The sequence below is a fragment of the Mustela lutreola genome, chromosome 1 (assembly GCF_030435805.1).
Source record: "Mustela lutreola isolate mMusLut2 chromosome 1, mMusLut2.pri, whole genome shotgun sequence".
Classification (NCBI taxonomy): domain Eukaryota; kingdom Metazoa; phylum Chordata; class Mammalia; order Carnivora; family Mustelidae; genus Mustela; species Mustela lutreola.
The window spans coordinates 47,430,975-47,452,646 of record NC_081290.1 but is presented as its reverse complement, the minus strand read 5'-3'; the positions used below and the strand labels follow the sequence as shown (position 1 = coordinate 47,452,646).

General features: G+C 38.1%; 1 protein-coding gene across 5 annotated transcripts in view; it reads left to right on the top strand.

The window, feature by feature from the left end:
- The window catches only part of RBPJ (recombination signal binding protein for immunoglobulin kappa J region), a 217,688-nt gene extending 200,409 nt beyond the window's left edge, over positions 1 to 17,279 (top strand). For all 5 annotated transcript variants that reach the window (XM_059164186.1, XM_059164212.1, XM_059164175.1 and 2 more), the window contains 8 exons: positions 473 to 638; positions 2,885 to 3,059; positions 6,134 to 6,271; positions 6,426 to 6,538; positions 10,737 to 10,877; positions 11,887 to 12,042; positions 12,625 to 12,728; positions 12,886 to 17,279. In XM_059164186.1, coding sequence (XP_059020169.1) covers positions 473 to 638; positions 2,885 to 3,059; positions 6,134 to 6,271; positions 6,426 to 6,538; positions 10,737 to 10,877; positions 11,887 to 12,042; positions 12,625 to 12,728; positions 12,886 to 13,201 — 1,309 coding nt within the window. In that variant the 3' untranslated portion in view covers positions 13,202 to 17,279. The remainder of the gene's footprint in view (positions 1 to 472; positions 639 to 2,884; positions 3,060 to 6,133; positions 6,272 to 6,425; positions 6,539 to 10,736; positions 10,878 to 11,886; positions 12,043 to 12,624; positions 12,729 to 12,885) is intronic.
- Positions 17,280 to 21,672: the final 4,393 nt, after the last annotated feature.

Here is a 21,672-nt window from a genome sequence, read left to right as displayed (position 1 = left end):
TAAGTGTAATAGCCATAACTATAATGCCATCAGTTAATAATATGTCATTTTAAGTAGATCTTAAGTAATAATTGCAGATTCTTTCGTGGTGTATCATCTTCTGCAACCCTTTAGACTTTGTTGGATTTACTGAATTCCAATAGTTCAGAATTCTGAGCTCCATTAAAATGAAAGGAATGCTCTCTGCTCAAAGAAGTATCCGTTGTAATTGAGTGCATAATTTGAGTATAGACAAACCTGCACTGAACAAGTGTAGTCTTTGTGAAAGCCTTGATTTCTGCGCTCTGTACATGACTATTTATATTACAGAAGGCTTCGCCAGAATGTTTCATTAGGAGATTATTTAACACAGTTTAGTATAATATTGTATTCATATGTTCGAAGAAAAGAAATGCTTTCTTAAATCTAATAGCATTGTTTGTTTTTGTATTTGTGTGGTGTGTATATGTGTGTATTTCCCCCATTGGTTCAGGTTTTTTTGCCCTCCTCCTTGTGTGTATCTTATGGGCAGTGGATGGAAGAAAAAAAAAGAACAAATGGAACGGGATGGTTGTTCTGAACAAGAGTCTCAACCATGTGCATTTATTGGAATAGGAAATAGTGACCAAGAAATGCAGCAGCTGAACTTGGAAGGAAAGGTAAATTAAAACTATGTTGTTTCTCTTAAATGGCACCATGGTACTAGTGTGTGTAGTTTCCTTATTTGTTCTCGTGGTGATGACTTTTTTTCTTTTATGGCTTTCGGTAGTGATTTTCTGAAACACCACCCACCAGAGATAAACTTCTCAAATAGCTGTGGGCTAGCCGTGAGCTGTGGACATCTAAAGGTAGCCCGTAGTAAGCTTCCACAGCTTGGGGGCAGTTTTAGCAGGCTGTAAATCAGGTTTTCATTGGAAGCCAATAAAAAAATTAAGGAGGCTAATCTGTCCTGTGACTGACGGGAGAGACCTGATATTCAACAAACAGTGAAAATACATAGCTCAGTAATAATTTTACGCTCTTTTAATCTTAGTCTTAAACGGGAAGCAAAGTGATAGAGATTAATTCTTAGAAGTATTTATCTGTGTTTATAAAGATCATAAATGTTTTACTTAGCTTCTGTGTGCAGCAAAACTACAATAGACAAGAACAGACACAATAAGCTTGACTCAAACTTTTAGGGATTTTCTTTAATTTGTTAGGGAATGGAATTTATGTATTAGTTTTACTAATTATATTTTATGAAATTAGAAAGTAATCGTTTCAGTCTATACCTTTAGTGTTAAGAAATAGTGTTAAGAAATATTATTTTGTTTTCCCTTGATATTAAAATTTGAAAAATAGTTCTCAACGATCACATGAGTGTCTTAAAACAGTTTGTAGGAAGCTCTTTCCGCATTCAGTAAGTCTTCACTGAATATCTTAGTGTTTGCTATGTTGCAGTTGGCAGTATGGATGGGACTGGTGGGTAAAATTGTGAGGAGCTAGGAGATTTGTACACTCCAGTTCAGTTTTAGTCATTTTACAGATAATACGCAGAACACGCACCAAGAAGCCTTAGTAACAACCACCTTGAAATATTTTTATGACATTTGTATCTTTATAATTTTTACCAGTAAGCCTTGTCACTTAGGTATTTTTTTAATATTTTTTAATTAGGTTTGCAGTAAAACATTACAATAAAGGTGGTTTCATTTTAAAAAGAAAATAGAGCCGTAAGAAATATTTCTAAGTTATGACCCTTGAGCCCCAATGTATGTATTTAAGTGGTAGGCTGATCCAATAGGCCTTAGCTGTGTCTCACCTATTTTCCTGTTCTTTAGAAAGTCTCAGTTACACGTCTCCAGGCTGTGCATTTAGATACATGGTGCTATAAAGTGACTACTTGGGTAGGGAGTGAGAAGCCACGGATTGTAGCTACCAGTGTATATGACTGTTAACTGAATTTCATTGCCTGCTTTAACCAGTTCCAGCTTCCAGCATTTTAGGAGAAGTAATACCAAACAAACACACCCCACTTGCCTTTTCCAGCATCATGGTTCGGTAGATCTTTCTTCAACTTACACCACTATATTCTTTCTCCAAGCCCTAAAAATTTACACAAGATGAAAAAAATATCTGAAAGCCTGAGCATTAACTAGTATTTAAAGCATCTACTAATGAGGTGGTATAATGTCTATAAGCCACATTTACCTGTTAATATTAGTTTTAATGAAAAATGCTATTACAGAAATCTTACTTACTTTATATAAAATAAAACTTGTTTGTTGAGAGTCAGCAGAAGGCATTCCAGGTGGAAGGAACATCCTATATGCTTGGAGCCTAAAGGTATATGAACATGGTAGGTGTGGGCCCTGGTAGGCAAAGATGGCGTGAGCAGTGTGACTCTGAGCTTCGGAGAGAGGCTCTTTGCTCTTGCTGTCTCTCTTCACCTCAGCTCATTTAAGGTAATACTCTTTTCTTTTCAATTGTCTGCTCATTGAATGCTTCAGTTAGTCATTATTCAAAAAGAGGGGGTATTTGTTTTGCACTATTGGGTATTTGTACTTAATATTCATTACAGTAAAGTTCTGGTGTATGTAGCATTAAATATGGTCATGACATTTGACTGTGTTGATATTTTGGATCCGAGATCTCACTTAATCATGTTTGAAAATTGTTAAATGTTCATTTCCTCAATTTTATACCTTACGTAGTTGGAACTAGGTAAGCTATGAATTCACCCCTTCTTAGCCCATTTGATAAAGACGACAGACTGTACTTCGTCTCTCAGTGATTGTTAAAGTTGGTTTTATCAGTTATTCATTGAATTCATTCACTGAAAACTTAGTCTTGGCCATACTAAGATGAAAGTATGTAACCAACAAGGTTTTGGTGGTATTGAAACTTTACTTTTTTTTCACAGAACTATTGCACAGCCAAAACATTGTACATATCTGACTCAGACAAGAGAAAGCACTTCATGTTGTCTGTAAAGATGTTCTACGGCAACAGTGATGACATCGGCGTGTTCCTCAGCAAGCGGATAAAAGTCATTTCCAAACCTTCCAAAAAGAAGCAGTCATTGAAAAATGCTGACTGTATGTATGCTTGAGTTTTCTTTTTTGCCAACAATTCCCATCATAAATGTAATAAGACAGATTCAGCTTTTTTTTTTTTTAGTTAAAAAAAAAATCACTTTTTGAGAGCAAAGTTTATTTCTACTAATGTTTTTGTGACCCTCACTTTATCAAAAACTGTCACACTCATGTATTTTTGCTACTTTATAGACTTCCTTTTTTGTTTCTTTGTTTTTTCCTTTTTCTTTTTTTAATTGAAGTGAACAAGACCTGGTCTAGGGAAATGGTTCCCAACCAGACTGGGTTCTTCACTGCTCCACAGAAACATAGGGAAAAATGGGAATTTTTTCTTTTTGCTGTCAGTGACTACAGGGAGTGATTGATGGTGGCACTGGGTGTATTGGGCCAGTGATGCTAAATGTTCTCTTTCTTTTTTTTTTTTTTTTTTTTTTTTTTTTTTTTTTTTTTTTTTTTTTTAAAGATTTTATTTATTTGACAGAGAGAGATCACAAGTAGGCAGAGAGGCAGGCAGAGAGAGAGGAGGAAGCAGGCACCCTGCTGAGCAGAGAGCCCGATGTGGGACTCGATCCCAGGACCCTGAGATCATGACCTGAGCCGAAGGCAGCGGCCTAACCCACTGAGCCACCCAGGCGCCCCATAAATGTTCTCTTTCTTATTCCATGGAGAATTGATCCACCAAGACTGTCAAAAGCTCCTCTTTGAGAAACACTATTTTCAAATGGGCTTTGGAAGGCCATCCTGCAAACCGAAACAAAACTTTTTTTTTTTTTTTTTTAAAGATTTTATTTATTTATCAGAGAGAGATGGGGAGAGAGTGAGCACAGGCAGACAGAATGGCAGGCAGAGGGAGAAGCAGGCTCCCTGCTGAGCAAGGAACCCAATGTGGGACTCGATCCCAGGACGCTGAGATCATGACCTGAGCCGAAGGCAGCTGCTTAACCAACTGAGCCACCCAGGCGTCCCCCGAAACAAAACTTTTAACATGGTTCTCTGGCAAAGACTCCTGCTTATGAGCATAGTTTTAGACTACCAAATACAAATGCTGTCTGATTAAATTATGCATTTCAACCCTTACATGCCATTTTCTTTTTTTAATTCTAACTTTTTATGATGAAAACTTTCAAAGCAGTATCTTTCTCCCTTTTACATCAAGTGACCATGCACCTGGCCTCAATAAATTTAGGTTTTGCCAGTTCTCTTTCATTATTTCCATGGCCTCTTCCTTTTACTGATGGCTGGAATATTTTAATGGAAATCTCAGATATCCTGTTGTTTCAACCACCATTTCTGCAGTAGTGATTCTTAACAGATAGCTTCTTTTTAAACATTAGTATGCCTAAAAAAGTTGAAGTCGTTTTTTAATGCCATCCGAAAGCCAGTCCATGTGCAGATTTATTACAGTTGCATTTTTGTGGGGTTTTTTCTTAGCATTTGGCCTGTTCAATCTTGGATCCAAATAAGATCGATACATTTTAATCTGTAGAGTGTATTCTCTCCCCCTCCAACCTTTCTTCCATGTCATTTGTTGAAGAAATGGGGTCATTTTTCCTTTGGAATTTACATATTCTGAATCTGGCTGATTACATGTGCCTCTTTCATATTTTCAATAAACTGATGGATAAATTTAAAGACTTTAGAATTAGCTGGTCCTCTGTATGTTCGTTTCCTTCAAATCAGAAGTCCTGTGATGTCTGATCATCCTACTTTTTGTCCTATTAAGATTATTTATAATAAATTAAGCTGTTAGCCTAATCCATCTATTACAGAGTTCCCCAGCAACCTTAACCATTGATAATGGCTGCTTCAGTCCAGTATTTTATGAAGGGCTTTTTCTGATTCTTTTACTCTTAATTTGTTAGCAGTTTGTTTCAAATATAGTCTGCAGAGGAAAGGCAGGATAAATGCTTATTTACTAATTTACAGAATAACAACAGTATTCTTTGAAAGTGCCCAGTGAGATGTTAGGAGGTTTTTTTTTTTTTTGGTTTGATTGCTTTTGTTTTGTTTCATTTTGTTTTACTATGGGTTTAATGGGTTTTTATGTATTGGTTGGTTTTCGTTTTCTCAGTCATTATTACTATAATCATTTACTTAATATTATAGAAATTTTCAAACATCTTAGACAGTTGCATAATTATATGAAACCTCTTGTGTTTATCATCTGACTTCAGCAATGATCTTAACTGCAGGCCAGTCTTACTTCAACTGTACCCATCTTTACCCTGCTTTCCTCTGCCTCATTTTAGTTTGGTCCAAATCCAGACATCATCTGCAAATATGTACCTCTGATTGAGAGGGCCTTTTGTTTATTTAATATAATTACAGTACCATGATCACATAAAAACAAATATGTCATAAAAAACTATAAAAAAATAAAATTTCTTAATCTTGGGGAACCTGGATGGGTCAATTGGTTAAGCATCTGTCTTTGGCTCAGGTCATGGGATTGCAGTATACAGAGGATTTTATAGTCTGCTTTTCCATTCTCTGATCTTCTAGGGAGATACTTTCTTTATTGGTGCATTGAGGTACACATTATTCAAGTAGGTAAATGACATTATAATTTATTTACTCAATTTCCTACTATTGGGTATTTATTATTTAAAAAATAATTTCCCTTTGCTGAACAGCATTGTGTGAAACATACTGTGTAGCTCTCATTTAAAAATTATTTATGGGGGCGCCTGGGTGGCTCAGTGGGTTGAGCCTTTGCCTTCGGCTCGGGTCATGATCCCAGGGTCCTGGGATCGAGCCCCACATCGGGTTCTCTGCTCCGCGGGAAGCCTCCTTCCTCCTTTCTCTCTGCCTCTCTGCCTACTTGTGATCTCTGTCAAATAAATAAATAAAATACTATTTTATAAATAAATAAATAAATAAAATATTATTTATGGACATATCTTGTATCTTTAGCATGACATTATTAATGACAGTTACCTTGACTTTGTTTTCCTTAGGGTATCAATTTGTTAGTACAATCTTTTAATTATTAAGTTATAATGAAAAATAATCATAACTTGCCAAGTACAGGTCCCTTCCCACCAGTCACCTAAATAGAAGCTCTTTTTTCTTTGCAGTATGCATTGCCTCAGGAACAAAGGTGGCTCTGTTTAATCGACTGCGATCCCAGACAGTTAGTACCAGATACTTGCATGTAGAAGGAGGTAATTTCCATGCCAGTTCTCAGCAGTGGGGAGCATTTTACATTCATCTCTGTGAGTATAAAAATGTGTATTTGATATTTTTAGTGTGAAATTTTTAAATTCTTTGATAAAAAGACATACAGCTGTATTAGTTTTGTTGTTTTCCTAAGTAGATTAATGAATTCTACAAGGTAATAATTTAATCTCTTTATTCGCTCCACCATAGTGGATGATGATGAATCAGAAGGAGAAGAATTCACAGTTCGCGATGGCTACATCCACTACGGACAAACAGTGAAACTTGTGTGCTCCGTTACTGGCATGGCACTCCCAAGACTGGTATGGCTGTACTTTTGCTTTAGTCATATGTGTAGTAAAAATAAAAGATACAGCATTCAAATGTAAAAATACATTTCAGGTTCATGCTTTTTAATTTAAGAACACCTATCAGTAATCACTGCTATTCTTTATTTATAATTATACCCCACTTTAATGTGAAAATGATTTAAGGCAGTTAGCCGTTTTTATGACTGCATTCTTGATGACTTTCTGTTACACTGTCTCTAAATTTTGGTGGAGTTTTCCTTTTAGGTTGTATATCTGAACATGTTCAATAGAGGGCACTAAATAATTACATTATGATTTTTTTCCTTAACTAATACAGATACCCTAATCATTTTCTTTGGTACCTGCTGTATCCCACCACAGGACCAAGTTTTAGAAGCATAGAAACTCTTACTTCTTTAAAAAATACAAGCATAGTTTTTATTAGTTTACTCTCCCACAACAATATAGATTTATTGAAAATTAAATTGTTATTTCATACTCTGGTGTTTAGGGCTTTTTGTTCATTAGGATGACTTTAAAACTAAAAATTGCATTTCTTAGTAAAATGAAAACAAGAGTACAGTTTAGTTAAGATGAAGGGGATTTATGAGTAGCCCTGATTCAGGGTCAAGTTGGGGGGACATGGTGTTGGGCTGTATATCCAGTTTATCTCAGAAATGTGGTAAATATTGTACCAGCAAGCTACAAAGCCAGGATAGAGGAGAGAATACCAGTTGGGGTATTCCCTGATGTTTTATGAATGTAGAATTCACCAGACACATACCTTAAGTTATAATGTTTGCACTATCTGTTACCGGATTTCTTACCTTTTCTCAATAATTAGAAGTGACCAAAGCAAGTTTTTGATGCCAAATACTAGTGAACATCTCTGGTTTCTTTACTGGTGAGAGGTCATTCGGCAGTGTCTATTTCCAAAGAACTCATGGGGAATAAAATTGAATCAGACATGTCTCATGTTCTCAATGTGATTATTCTTAGCTGGTGGAGAAACAGTGGAATACACAAATAACAGTAATCTAGGCAAATTTTGACTCTTAAATGATGGGGAAGCATGAGTAGACTTAGAGGAAGCTCTAGACTTAGATCATTTAAAAGTCATTTATTTCTCTAAAATCCAAACCTCATCAAATTTAAATGTAGCTCCAAGACTTTGGCATTGAATTGAAACATTTTGCTTGAGATTAGTCAGTCTCGTAGACGATGTTAGAAGTTACATTGCTAAAAGTGCACTGTCTCCCTTTAAACTCAGAAATTGGTGTGGTGTTAGTAGAATGGCAAATATTCTGACTAATAACCAGCAGAGCAAAAAAATGTAAATGACAAAAAATGTTAACTTCAGAAAGATTGGAACTGTTATACAATTGTGGATTACAGAAAAGTTTGAATACTGAGATGTAAAGTAGTAAAGCCAACAATATTGCATGATACTAATAGTACTATTCTAAGTACTTTCACATGTAGTGATTTAATCCTAATAAAACTGAGTAGTTACTTTTAAGGATATTCACTGTGAAGCAAAGTATTGCAGTCCTGTGTGCATACATGCATCCTACAAATAGTCCTGAGTCTTCCATGTACCAGACATTGTCTAGATGCTAGCGATACATTGGTGAGCAAGATAGGCTTTCTGTTGTTAGGGAGATAGACAAAAATCAGCTAAAGAAATACCGATATTAACATATTAAAGGTTAAAACAGTTGATAAGAAAATAAGCTAAAACAGGATCAAGAGAGACTGGGAGTGCTTTGAGGGGTCAGAGAAATCTTTGCAGTGGGAATATTTGAACAGAGACCAGAATGAAGTTGCGAACTATGAACTGTGAAGAACATTTCAGACAAACAGCATGAGCACAGAAAGAGCTTAGGAGAGAATATGAGACAAATAATAAAGAAGTAATAAAGAAGCCATGGTAGGGTGCCTGGGTGGCTCAGTGGGTTAAGCCGCTGCCTTCGGCTCGGGTCATGGTCTCAGGGTCCTGGGATCGAGTCCCACATCGGGCTCTCTGCTCGGCAGGGGGCCTGCTTCCCTTCCTCTCTCTCTCTGCCTGCCTCTCTGCCTACTTGTGATCTCTGTCAAATAAATAAATAAAATCTTTAAAAAAAAAAAAAAAAAAAAAAGAAGCCATGGTAGCCTAAGCCAGGGGAGGAGTGGAGGGAGCAAGCGACAAGAATTGAGATACTATCTACATATGGTAGGAGGACACTGGAGGGTATTAAACAGGGCATGATGGCTGTTTATGTTTGGAAGGGTAATTGCGGCTGCTCTGTGAAGAGAACATGGGGCGTAGCAGTGGGAGCAGAGAGACAGAGCTTGGGCTTCTGTTGTAACTCAAGCAAGTGTTGATGGTTGATGGTGGCATCTTAAACCAGGGTAGTGGTGAGGTGATGAGAGATGACAGATTTGTGTGAGAGGAGACCTAATAGAGTTTGTTGACAGATTGGAAGATTGGGTGTAGGAGAAAACAAGGAGTCAAAGGTGACTCCAGGGTTTTGGGATTGAGTGAATGGTGGTGCTGTTTATTGAGCTGTGAGTTAGAGGAGGATCACTCATAGAAGGAAATTTTAAATCTGGGTTTGTTTGTTTGTTTTGATACTTTATTTTTTTTAAGATTTTATTTATTTATTTGTCAGGTAGAAGAGATCAGAGGCAGGCAGAGAGAGGGGGAGAAGCAGGCTCCCTGCTGAGCAAGCAGCCTAATGTGGGCCTTGATCCCAGGACCCTGAGATCATGTCCTGAGCTGAAGGAGACACTTAATTGACTGAGCCACTCAGGTGTCACAAAAATCTGGGTTTTGATGAAGATTGAGGTAGCCTATTAAACATCTTTTTTTTTTTTTTTTTTTTTTTTAAGATTTTATTTATTTACTTGACAAAGAAAGAGATCACAAGTAGGCAGAGAGAGTGAGGGAAGGCAGGCTCTGTGCTGAGCAGAGAGTCCGATGCAGGGCTCGATCCCAGGATCCTGAGATCATGACCTTAGCCAAAGGCAGAGGCTTAATCCCCTAAGCCACCCAGGAACCCTGCCTATTAAATATCTTACGTGGAACTGTTGAGTCAGTAGTTAAATGTACAAGTTGAATTCCGTAGGAGAGAAGTTAGGGCTGGAGATAGAACTTTAGGAGTTGCCAACCTCTAAATAGTACAGAACGGAAGGAGGTTGGAGAGAGGAGAAGGGGTCCAAGGACTCGGCTCTGGTACACTCTGAAGGCCAGTTAAAGTAGGGCGGACCCCAAAAGGAAGATTTTTTTTTTTTTTTTTAGTGCTTCTGAGAAAGCTAGTAATGTGAGGACCCATGCCTCCTGATGCCAACAGATTCATCTCTCCAGAAGTTCTTGGTGGCCCTTGACAAGGGCAGTTGTGGGGGACTTTGAGACAAAAAGCTGGAGTTTACTTCAGGAGATTGGACAGTGAGAAGGAAGAAGAGATTGCCATAAAGGGGAGCTAAGAAATGGAGTGGAGAGTTGGGGAGAGGGACACGTAGTCAAGGAAGAATTTTTTTTACTTTCGATTTTAGATGAGAAATATATTTGTATGCTTTGTATGCTTCATAATCATCAAACACTTAGTGATTACCTTCTGTGGACTAAGTGGCATCTCAGACTTGATAGGAGTCTCTTTCAGGTATCTCTATGCTTTTTGTGCCAGCCAACCAGCCATGGAATCACACTCTGGTCCTTCAGCTTCTAGCTGTGATATGAGCAAGTTACCTGACTTTTCTGAGCCCACTTCCTAATCTGGAAAATGATACTTTAGGTTTTTAAAACAGATACATTAGCTGATGGACTGCACTGACTAGCATACTCACAGTGGTCTTTAAAGACAGTTTTTCCTTTGATGTCATTACATATTATAGGAAAAGTCAGCTGAATTTGCTGCACAAAATATGGTCCATTGGCCGGTAGGATTAACATCAGCTGTCATTTGGTTAGAAATGCAGACTGTTAGGCCCCCATGAGATCTGTGGTATTCGAACAAGACCAGATGATTTGTATGCACATCAAAGTTCGAAAAGCAGTGATCTGGAAAACAAGTATCTGCCCACCCTGTTTTTCAGGTGTTCATGGAAGATGGTAACAGCTTCCCCATTCTACCAGGCTTGTGATCTGAAAGTATTTTTACACCTCGCCTTATTGCTTCTCAATGTTTCTCCACATGTGATGACCTCTTCTTTTCTAATTATTGAAATACAGATAATTAGGAAGGTTGATAAGCAGACCGCATTACTGGATGCAGATGACCCTGTGTCACAACTCCATAAATGTGCATTTTACCTTAAGGATACAGAAAGAATGTACTTGTGCCTTTCTCAAGAAAGAATAATCCAGTTTCAGGTATGTTTTAAAGTTATTGGTAAAAATGTGTCATCTTTCAGTTAGCAGCATAGAGACCTAAAACTTGTTTAATGTTAATTGTGTCCAAGTACATGAAGCTGTTTTCAGATATTTATCTCAAGTCCAAAGGTTGTTAACCTACATGATCCTGAGACATGGCAGTCACTATACCTCAAGGAAGAACTCGGAACTATAAAAGTGTTCTTGACCACCTAGGTCTGGGAATTGAAAAGTTCCTTAGATCTTCCAGAAGTAGATTTTGGGTGTTTGGTGAATCCCCTGAAACTGCATGAAGACATTGTAGATAGATACATGCATGTTTTGGGGGAGGGTTCAGAATTATCCGATTTACATTGGGGTCTTCCTAGATAGTAATGACAAGATGTTTTGAAAGCTGATTTTTCACTACATTCACTCAGAAGTCTTTCATGAGGACATCTATGATAGGGGCACATGATTTCATGGGATAGTTATACTTTCATGTGAAATTCATTTTTAAACATCTGGAGGCCATGTACAGCCGTTCTTCTCAGTTCAGAGCGGATGGGCTGGTCTGGGTGTTTCAAGGTAGGGGTAGGGGGATGCCAGTTCACATCTCGGTTCCCTCCTGCTGAAAGTGCATGAGTTTCTAACTGCTCTTTAAGGTTGAGGGGCTCCTGGTCTCTCTCTCAGGGATCTGAGTTTTAAGTAGCTATTTACATCACGAATACTGATCTTTTATTTAAGAAATTATACAGATACTGGTGTACTCTCAAATGGTTATTATGAAAGGTAATATAATATGTCACTGAAATATTTCATAGTCTAATAAAAACTGCTGAATGTGAGGTTGCCATATTAAATATTCTGTGTTTATTTAGGAACTGGCAAAGCACCATGTTTGGGAAGTTCATACATTTGTACTGAACTCTCTCCCTGTTAGTTCCAGTATATGAGTGCTACCTTGTTAAAATTGTCTTATACTGCAATGTATATAAAAATCCATTTCTAAACATTCTTTCTTCATAAGGCCACTCCATGCCCAAAAGAACCAAATAAAGAGATGATAAATGATGGAGCTTCCTGGACAATCATTAGTACAGATAAGGCAGAGTATACATTTTATGAGGGGATGGGCCCTGTCCTTGCCCCAGTCACCCCTGTGCCTGTTGTAGAAAGTCTTCAGGTAAGTCCACTTACTCACAAGTTGACTTTCAGCTTTTTGTAACTGCTCCCAGCTCTGACTAGGTGTGATTTTTATTTCACAGTAAATTTGATTTTTATCCAAATCTTGTGATTCGGGGATGTTAATACATCGTTTGTTGATTTAAAAAAAAAAAAAAAACAAAAACACTTTTATACAAGAAAATTTAAGTTTAGATCTACTTGTATGCTACATTGAGATGTGATTAGCTCACTTTGTCTTTATAGTCATGTTGTTATTTATCTATTTTTAAAGATTTTATTTATTTGTTAAAGAGCAGGGAGCACGAGCTGGGGGGAGGGGGCCAAAGGAGAGGGAGAAGCAGGCTCCTCACTGAGCAGGGAGCCTGACATGGGGCCTGATCCCAGGACCTTGGGATCATGACCTGAGCCAAAGGCAAATCTTAACTGACCAAGCCACCCAGACGCCCCTCATGTTATTTAAAAAGAAGAGTTTTATTGATTTTTTTTCACAAATCACAGTCAAATGAAAAACTAATCTGTGTACTTTAATGAAAAATGAAAATTTTTCTCAACAGTTGTTCTCATTTTCTGTGAATTTCAGTTGAATGGCGGTGGGGACGTAGCAATGCTTGAACTTACAGGACAGAATTTCACTCCAAATTTACGAGTATGGTTTGGGGATGTAGAAGCTGAAACTATGTACAGGTACTTAATGAAACTTTTTATATCATCTAGAGTTTTTGATGGGCGTGGATACATGAGACTCTTTCTTTATATTGATTGTAATGTAGCAAGCAACCTGTTTTAAGTTCTAGTTCTAAAACATACATGGCTTCTAAGTGATTTCTGTTTCCCCCCTCAGATGTGGAGAGAGTATGCTCTGTGTCGTCCCAGACATTTCTGCATTCCGAGAAGGTTGGAGATGGGTCCGACAGCCAGTCCAGGTTCCAGTAACTTTGGTCCGTAACGATGGAATCATTTATTCCACCAGCCTTACCTTTACCTACACACCAGAACCAGGGCCACGGCCACACTGCAGTGCGGCAGGAGCAATCCTTCGAGCCAATTCAAGCCAAGTGCCCCCCAATGAATCAAACACAAACAGCGAGGGAAGTTACACAAATGTCAGCACAAATTCAACCAGTGTCACATCCTCTGCAGCAACAGTGGTGTCCTAACTACCGTCTTTTTGCTAGGACTTAAACTGACTGGAGTGCCGCAAGATGTTGACAAAAAAAAAAAAAAAAGAGAGAGAGAGAGAAAGAAAAAGGAAAAAAAAGAACAATCTTTCGTGGTTTCTTGGGAAAACTTTTCATACCAGGTGATACTGTTCCAAAACCCCATTACCTACAAGTGCTGATTGGAAGCGCAGAAGCCACAGTAAAACAGACAAGGAAAACATGGAAATGTGCAAACTGTTGGAAGTTGATTTTTTTTTTTTTTAAAGCTATTCTTTTTGTTTGATTGGGTTTTGTTTGGTTTTGTTTAAATGGGCAAGAAATAGAGATGTGGCTGGAATAAAAGTTTATCAAACTAGAGGACACAAATCTAACATAGTTTTTACGGACCAAGGAACTTGTATAAGCTTTAGCAAAAGGTACATTTTCACCATACCTTTTTTTTTATATCACAGTATCTAGTACACCTTTGTTACCAAATAGGTTGTTCTCCTTCCTGCCTCCTTTTGAGCTTTCACTCTTCAGTACATTCAAGTTCCAAGCCTGACCACACTTGTTTAATCTAATTACCCATATTCTTCCAGGTTTGCTTTGTTTTATTTTTTAAATTTGAGGCTGGAACTATTCTTTTTTTTTTCCCCCTTTCTTTTTTCTTTTTTTTTTTTTTTTAAAGCTGATGTCTTACGACTTTTCATGAGTCGAAATTGTTTTGATTTCAGCAAGTCAGATCTTGTAAAGGCCTGCATATTTTTTTAAGATTATATGAAGTCTGTGCAAAAGCTTTAAAAAAAAAAATGCCTCTGCCTTGCCTGCAATACATGCAATGTACGTGAACTTCGTCTCTGTTCACAGACGCTGTCCCGTAGTTACTTCCTTGTTTTCCTTTTTTTTTTTTTTTTTTTTTAAGGTATTTATAGTGGTATTCCAAGAGGGTCTAACATTTATGTGGAATTAAATGTGGCCATTTAGTCCTTAAGGAATTAATGGCACAGAACATGCTGGGTGTTTGAAGTGTTCTCTCCCATTTTCCCATGCATAAATGTGTTCCAGGATTTGTTCAGGTCCCTTCCTCCATCCCCACTCCCCAATTCCCTGATCTTGTACATAACTTGTATTATGTGTAAGTTAAACATTTTATTTTGAACTTGGAATGTTCCCAGTGATTTCATTCAGCAGGGTGTTTTCTGCCTTGTGGGCATATGACAAAAAAAAAAAAAAAAGAAAGAAAAGAAAAAGAAAGAAATATCATGAGATGTATTTGCTACCAGTTGGTAGATGGTGCCCTTATTGTATAACGAGGAAAATCTCAGTAAAAGCATGTGTTTGTTTATTTTTTCTTTCTTTTCTTTTCTTTCTTTCTTTCTTTCTTTTTTTTTTTTTTTTGTAGCCTAGGTCAAAACATCATTGTAACCTTACAACAAGATGGTTTTATTAGATGACCAACTAAAATAGCTTGGAAGACAGTACTTTAGAACAGATAGTTGTGAGATTATAAAACTGCAGATGTAATTTATCTTTCCATATTTCTCTGCCTTTCTTAGTCTTCTCTTTGCCAGTACTGAGTGTCCCCACAAATGTCTCCTACTCAAAACATTTCTTTTCCATTCAGTTAAAATTTAGTAGCATTCAGGATTGTGTGTTGGCCTCATATGCTCGACTCACCAGTTTCACATTGCTTCCATTCCTGCGCTTCGGTTATGCCTTTGTTCAGTTTCTTAGAAATTGCAGCCAACTCATTGGGCTACATTTAGTACAGGAACCATGTGTGTAACTTATAGGACACAGTCTAGTAATACAATCATCCTTTTTAGAGTTAAAAACTACCTCTAGAATGTGGTAAGCTTTTACTGTCCCATGAAACAGGAGCCACAAGTACCTTATGAATGCAAGATTAGCTTCCTGCAGTGTTTCCAGACAGAACATTGTCTTTTCTGGTGTCCTGGGCGATTTTGAAAACATTTTCATTGGAAGACTTTTTAAACATTTCATTAGTAGCTTTTTTTAAGTCACCCCAGCTTTTCTGTCTTCATCACTCATTCTTTTGCTCAGACTATGTCATTGTAAATAACGACTCCTAACCTCTCTAAATCACTTTTTCCTCAGTTTTCAAGGGGGAAGTCATTTGTAAAACACATTAGTGGTTAAATCAAAGTTATTATGGTTTTATCTTACTGCAAGCCTTTTTAATTACTCACAGGCTGCATTATTCTCTCTATATAGCCTTCTCTTCAGATCTGCTCCAGTCACTAGCTTCTCCTATAAGCTAACCCTGCCTCACACTTTAAATCTGTTTCAGTGATCAAGGGCAGAATTGTGGCCTTATCTTTCTTTGTTTTAACTGTTTACTAGCTTCTCCTTGCAAACTTGCTTATTTCCGAGTAGTATTTATTCTTCTATGTTGTGTCACGGAAGTAGTCTTTACACAGTGCTTTTTGTTCGGAGTGTGGAAATATTTTCAGTGCCGCTTTCCTTTGAATGGGCCACAAGTTTCCTCCTCTTCCCAGATCTGGTATTTAGTTATGAAACTGTGTTAAATTAACTGGTAACAGATGAGATTTTTTGGAAGAACAAACGATTCCTTACCTACCTTTGCAGCTCAAATTAATTTTTCAAGTTTATGGCTTTATTAAAAATGAACTTTGCTTTTTTACTATTTAATTATACCTTATTTTGGCTCGTTTCTTTTAATAAGATGATTTTGAAATATTAGACTGTAAAGCCTTTTCCTGTTTGTTTTTTGTTTGAAAAGTCCAAGAATGTACTTATACAGGCATTTCCCTTGCTGTTTTATGCCATTATCCATACCACAAACTAAAGACTGAAATGATTTGTCTGTTGTAGCTTCTTTTTTATCAGTAGTTCTTTTGTCAGCTGCTTTAAAAAAAATCTTCATGGATTTGTGAATCATTTTCAGTGTGTCATTTATAGGAGCCTTGTCCTCTGGTTATAGAAGAACTCAGCCCCTCCTCCAATGGCATTATTAGAGATGCTGGTCCTTTTTCCACATAATGACTCTCTGAGAAACGTGAACGCTTCAGTTAAAGTAGAGAACTGTCGAGTTTGGGGTTTTGTTTTTGTTTTTTAATTCTGCTTTAAAAGCGTGTCTTCTGCTCTCATGAGCTATGCAATTTCTAAAAATATGCTAGAAACTGAGTCTATGATCTGGTATGTTTTCATTATTTCCATTGAATTGATCAAATAGATTGGGAAGGCAAGTTAAAGACTTTTAAATGTAGAATGCCCTTTTGATTTTGGATGATTTCAGAATTGAACACTAGGATAATATTTAACCTGCTGCTGACTTTTCTTCAACTTGTGGCAACTAAAGGCATCCTCATTTATATGTTAGTAAAATATTTATCACTCTTCTGCACAGACTTATTTGCAATCATAACTGGTTAGGTTTTGTGTGTTTTTTTGGTTTTGTTTTTGTTTTTTTTAAACAAAACTGGTACCATCTGTGCCCTCACAGAATATTCCCAATGCAATTTCTGAGAATTAAACTGGTCATGTTTAACCAGATAATCCATGGGGGGAGGGGTTCCTTTTTTAAACAAAATGCTCTTCAATTATTAACCAAGTTACTTACTTCTGATTTCAAAAGCAGCTGTGTTTTTTGATGAGTACTGAACAAATGTGTGTATTTTCTGTGCCAGACTTTTGACTTTGTTTTCAAGCACTGTAATGTGGGATGAATGATTAGAAACAATAATATATTAGGGTTTCTATTTAACCCTTTCAGGACTGAACTGTATCTCCTTTTATTAATTTTTCCCTGTGTTGTGATAAATGTTTGCCAGCATTCAGTACTGTGTTGGTCCAGATGTAGGTTTATATGCTCATTTTTAGCTTATTTCTTGTACCTTGCAGCATGCTCTACGCATTCAGTCCTTAAGGGGTTTATTTTACAAACTGTGCGCCTGTAAGGTTTATTAGCAATAAGATAGAAAATTGAGCAAGTTTATACCATAATTTTGTAGAAAAAGGAATCTGCTCAGTTCCATATTTCATCCATGAGAAACCTGCAATACAGCAGTTTCAAGGAATAAATAAAAAGGAAATTTAAACCATTGTAAAAGTCTTCTGTCGAATGTGCCTGATGCATGTATGACCTCTTGATTTCAGAACACTTCATAAAGATACAATTACATATCACAATTTGTATATTAAAAATCTAGCTTGCTATCTGTATCACATCAGACTGATAGCGATCTGACCGTCCTTTTCAGTGTGTTTAACTACGTCAGGCTTCTGAGAGAGAGTTTTAGGGCTTTTCCTCCTGTAAATAAGGAACGGGGCTCAAGAGGAGTATCTCCCAGTTCAGGAATGTATCAAGCTATATCAGCTGAAGGATAATGGGATTTGCAACTGTTGCTTGCTCTCAACAAGATTAAAAAGTGTTATTTTATCAAAGCTTGCTTTCCACTATAAAGTTGTTATTTGATTTGCCATATAGAAGAACATAGAGTGGTGATTTATGCTTTTTAAAAAAGATCTTATTTATTTATTTAACAAAGATCACAAGTAGGTAGAGAGGCAGAGAGAGACAGAAACAGGCTCCCCGTTGAGCGGAGAGCCCAATGCTGGGATCAGTCCCAGGACCTTGAGATCGTGACCTGAGCCAAAGGTAGAGACTTAAGCCACTGAGCCACCCAGGCGCCCCTGATTTAAGCTTTTTAGTGGGGGCTCCTAATCAGAGCATTCTTTGTTTCATAGGGAAACAAAGTAAAAGGGGGATGTTACATGTTTTTTATATCAGCAAGTTTTTTATCTGACTTCTCCCAAGAGAAAAAAATACATTACCAGAATTTTACTAAAGATCTCTCTCTAAAATTAGTGATTTAAATAAGAGACAATTTAGTTGGAAGCTTTTAAAGGTGGAGGTTGATAGTGATTACTTGATGTAGAATTTAGAAGAGAGTAGTAAGCTTATATTCCTTGCTATAAATAGTATGTGAGCCTTTTCTAAGCAATTTTACCAAAGATCCATTAAGTCTATTTTCTCCTTCTTGTCACTGAACCCCTAGGTGATTGCCATTTACAAAGATGCAGAGGGCAAGCTACATCAGGTTCTGGTGATAAATGATCAGTGAAGGGAGTCTTCTTTAAAGAAAAAATCTAGAAAGACTAAGAAGAAACCCTAAAAAAAAGTTTGTGCTAGGAAATCATGAGGGAGATGGATGAAGTTAAGGTATGTAAAGAGGTGACTCATCTTGACCTAAGGGTTAGAGCCTAAACTGTGAGGCCAAATGCCTGGAGGAATAGTCAGTCAGTCGTACACACAGTTCTTTGTGTTCAGGATAGAGTCATTTATGTGCCGGGCACAGAGCTAGTCAATAAATAGTTGAATTAAAGGTGTTACGCTCATATATGTGGAAATCATGACTTATCTTGGCTCACTGAAAAGGCAGATAAATATCCTCTAATATGAAAAAGGGACAAGTTGTGACTACCAGAACTGTTCGGACCAAACATAGATACAATTTTTGGAATTTACAGTATGTTTTGCTTTTTGGCACTTTAAACTCTGGTATCCTATGAAAAAAATGTTTAAAGGTAAATACGAAGTTGAGATCTGTATCAGGTTCTTTCTGGCATGATTGCAGTCCTTGATTTTCATCTTTTAAATTCTGCCACCTTACTTACTCATACAGATGTGTAGGTCCGTCATTTCTGGCACCTTTATCTGCTTGACAATTTCTACTGGTGCTGGACAGAGCAGGGTCACTAGTAGTTATTTAAATCCTGAACTTTCCATCTGGAAGCAGCCCTGCCTTCATCATATAAAGGAGTAAAGAGTGTAAGTAGGTGCTTTCCACAGGGGACTCCGGAGAGGTCCTTGACAACCGTTCCTTTTACCTAGAACTAACTTTTCTCCTTGCAAGCTTCCTCTCTTCTCTGTTCTTCCCACCACACAACACGAAGTAATGATAACTAAGTTCTTAATATGGCATTCAGATATTTAGATGATATGAAAAGTTTTGGGGAAAAATAATCGTGACTCCAAGGACAGTGAGTGTTGTTTTAATCACTAAATGTCCTATAGAGTTCGTGAACCTGAGAATTTGCTGGTAGATTCTAGAGGTGCAAATGGTGTGATTTGGGGGAAGAACTTGAGCTGAAGGATAATGAGACTTGCAGCTCTTCGCTTAGAAACATGAATGTGTCCATCCCTCGTTCTGGATATTACCAGAAGTTAGACTTTGCTAAGACAAGTGGGAATGTTTAAATGGCCAGTAACGGTCTAGGCTCTGAGCTCAAGGTGTGGCCATTTCTGAAAATTTCCACTAAGGACTTGTCCTGGTCTGCTCAGGATGCCATAAGAAAATACCAAGGACTGGGTGGTTTAAACAACAGGAATTGATTTTCTCCCCATTCTGGAGGCTGGAAGTCAGAGCCGGGTGCCAGCATGGTCAGGTTCAGGTGACAACTCTTTTTTTTTTTTTTTTTTTTTTAAAGATTTTATTTATTTACTTGAGAGAGAGACAGTGAGAGAGAGCATGAACAAGGAGAAGGTCAGAGAGAGAAGCAGACTCCCCATGGAGCTGGGAGCCCAATGCGATGCGGGACTCGATCCCGGGACTCCAGGATCATGACCCGAGCCGAAGGCAGTCGTCCAACCAACTGAGCCACCCAGGCGTCCCTCAGGTGACAACTCTTAATGGCTTGCATCCAGCACCCTCACAGTAGCTCCTAGGGGAGAGAGACCTCTATGTCTTCTGAAGGCCACAGTCCTATCTGATTATGGCCTCATCCTTAGGACCTCATTTAATCTTAATTACCTACCAAGGGCTCTCTCTCCAGATGGAATTATTGGGAGTTAGGGCTTCAACATGAATGAATGGGTGAAGGCGGGGTTATGATACAGCCCATAGCAGGTTCATCCTAAAAGCCTGGGTTACAGTTTAAATGACATACTGGATGTCTGTCTAGATGACGGTGTTTGGGTTTACAGCATCTCAAGTCCTAGTTGGAGTTTCTCAATAGTTAGCTAAGATGATGAATGGACTGGGAGAAGTCACTTTGGCCACTTGTAAACTGTTGGATGGCCGCTATGTAATCCTCACCACAACCCTGTGAGCGCATACCTGTTTTAGAGATGAAGAGATCGGCCCGGATCCTGCTCCCAAGCTCCCACTAGACTTCCCAAGCCCCGGTTACCAAAGGATCGAGGGACTCAGGTTACTAGGGTGTGGTTCTGTGACAAGTTCTGTCTTAATGAACTTTAGAGGGAACAGCTGTTCTCTATGTCAATCCCCAGATTTTGTAGTTGAGAAAAACAGCCCTAGAGAAGTTGAAAAATCCAAGTGTAGTTCTAGGTTGAAAGTGCTTCATAAACTCAGAAGTGCTATTCAGTTGCTAGGTGTTTTATTGTTGTTACTATTGCCATGTTAATATCTCCTGGCTGACCTCTTGGCTAGTCCCCCTATCCAAGCCTTACTTGTAAATAATGTGCTGAATTTCATGACCCTAGAGAGAATGAGCTTGTACGCTCCAAAACCTTTTCCAGCTTCCAGGTGAAGATAATGGGTCTTCATCTGTAATAGGTTTAGTAGTCAATTCTAACTTCACATGTTTCTGGACCTACTGCATTGGCATGAGGAAGACCAGCGCTGAGACCAGGGCATGAATAGCGTGACCTGAGAGATTGGTGCTCAAATCATCAACACCGTTCTTGTCTGGGTGGTTGATCCTGCAGCTCTCCAATACTCGTTTGTCCCATTGTAAGTGGGGGGAAGTGACACGTAGTTATTAGGAGGGGCACAAATGAAAAGCCCTTAGCTGTCCTGGCTCTCTTTAGCTTCAAAGCACAGAAACCTGCTTTGGTTGTCCTCAGGTTCAGGAGTCCATTTGGCTTGGGACCTTCAGGATCAGTGTGAGTTTAGTCCTCAAGCCCGGTTGTTTATTCATCCAAGAAAACAGAGATGTGACTCTTTTGCATTGAATACCTCAAAGATTTAAAAATGTACACCTTCACTGTGATAGCCGTTATTGGAATTAAAATAGTTTTTAAAGTCAGAAACTAAGACTGGTTACCAGGGAAAGGGGGTTTTGTAAGAAAAGCGGAAGCCCACAGGATTGAAGGGATCCCTGAGGCATGCTTAGAATTAGAAGTCCTGTGGGCTAAGGAGCCTGCCTCATCAGAGGGGTCTGCACTCTGGGAGCCACTGCCCCTGTGCACTCCCTGTTCTCAACCGCTTTTGCCGTTTTGCAGGTAACAGCAACTGGTCATGTGAGGCTAGGTCACAGGCACTTGCTGTGCATTTACAAGAAAGGTCAGTTAAGAGAAATCTCTAGAGGCTCTCTGGTTCCTGTGATGAGAACTGGACTGATAATCAGTAGGGAAAGAGATAATTACCCCAAAGGAAGTTGAAGTTGCTGGGATGGGGGAACAGCTAGGCAATCACTCTAGAGGGCTACAAACAATACATTCCGTAATTAAATGTATTAAGTGTATTCTCTCTGCTATC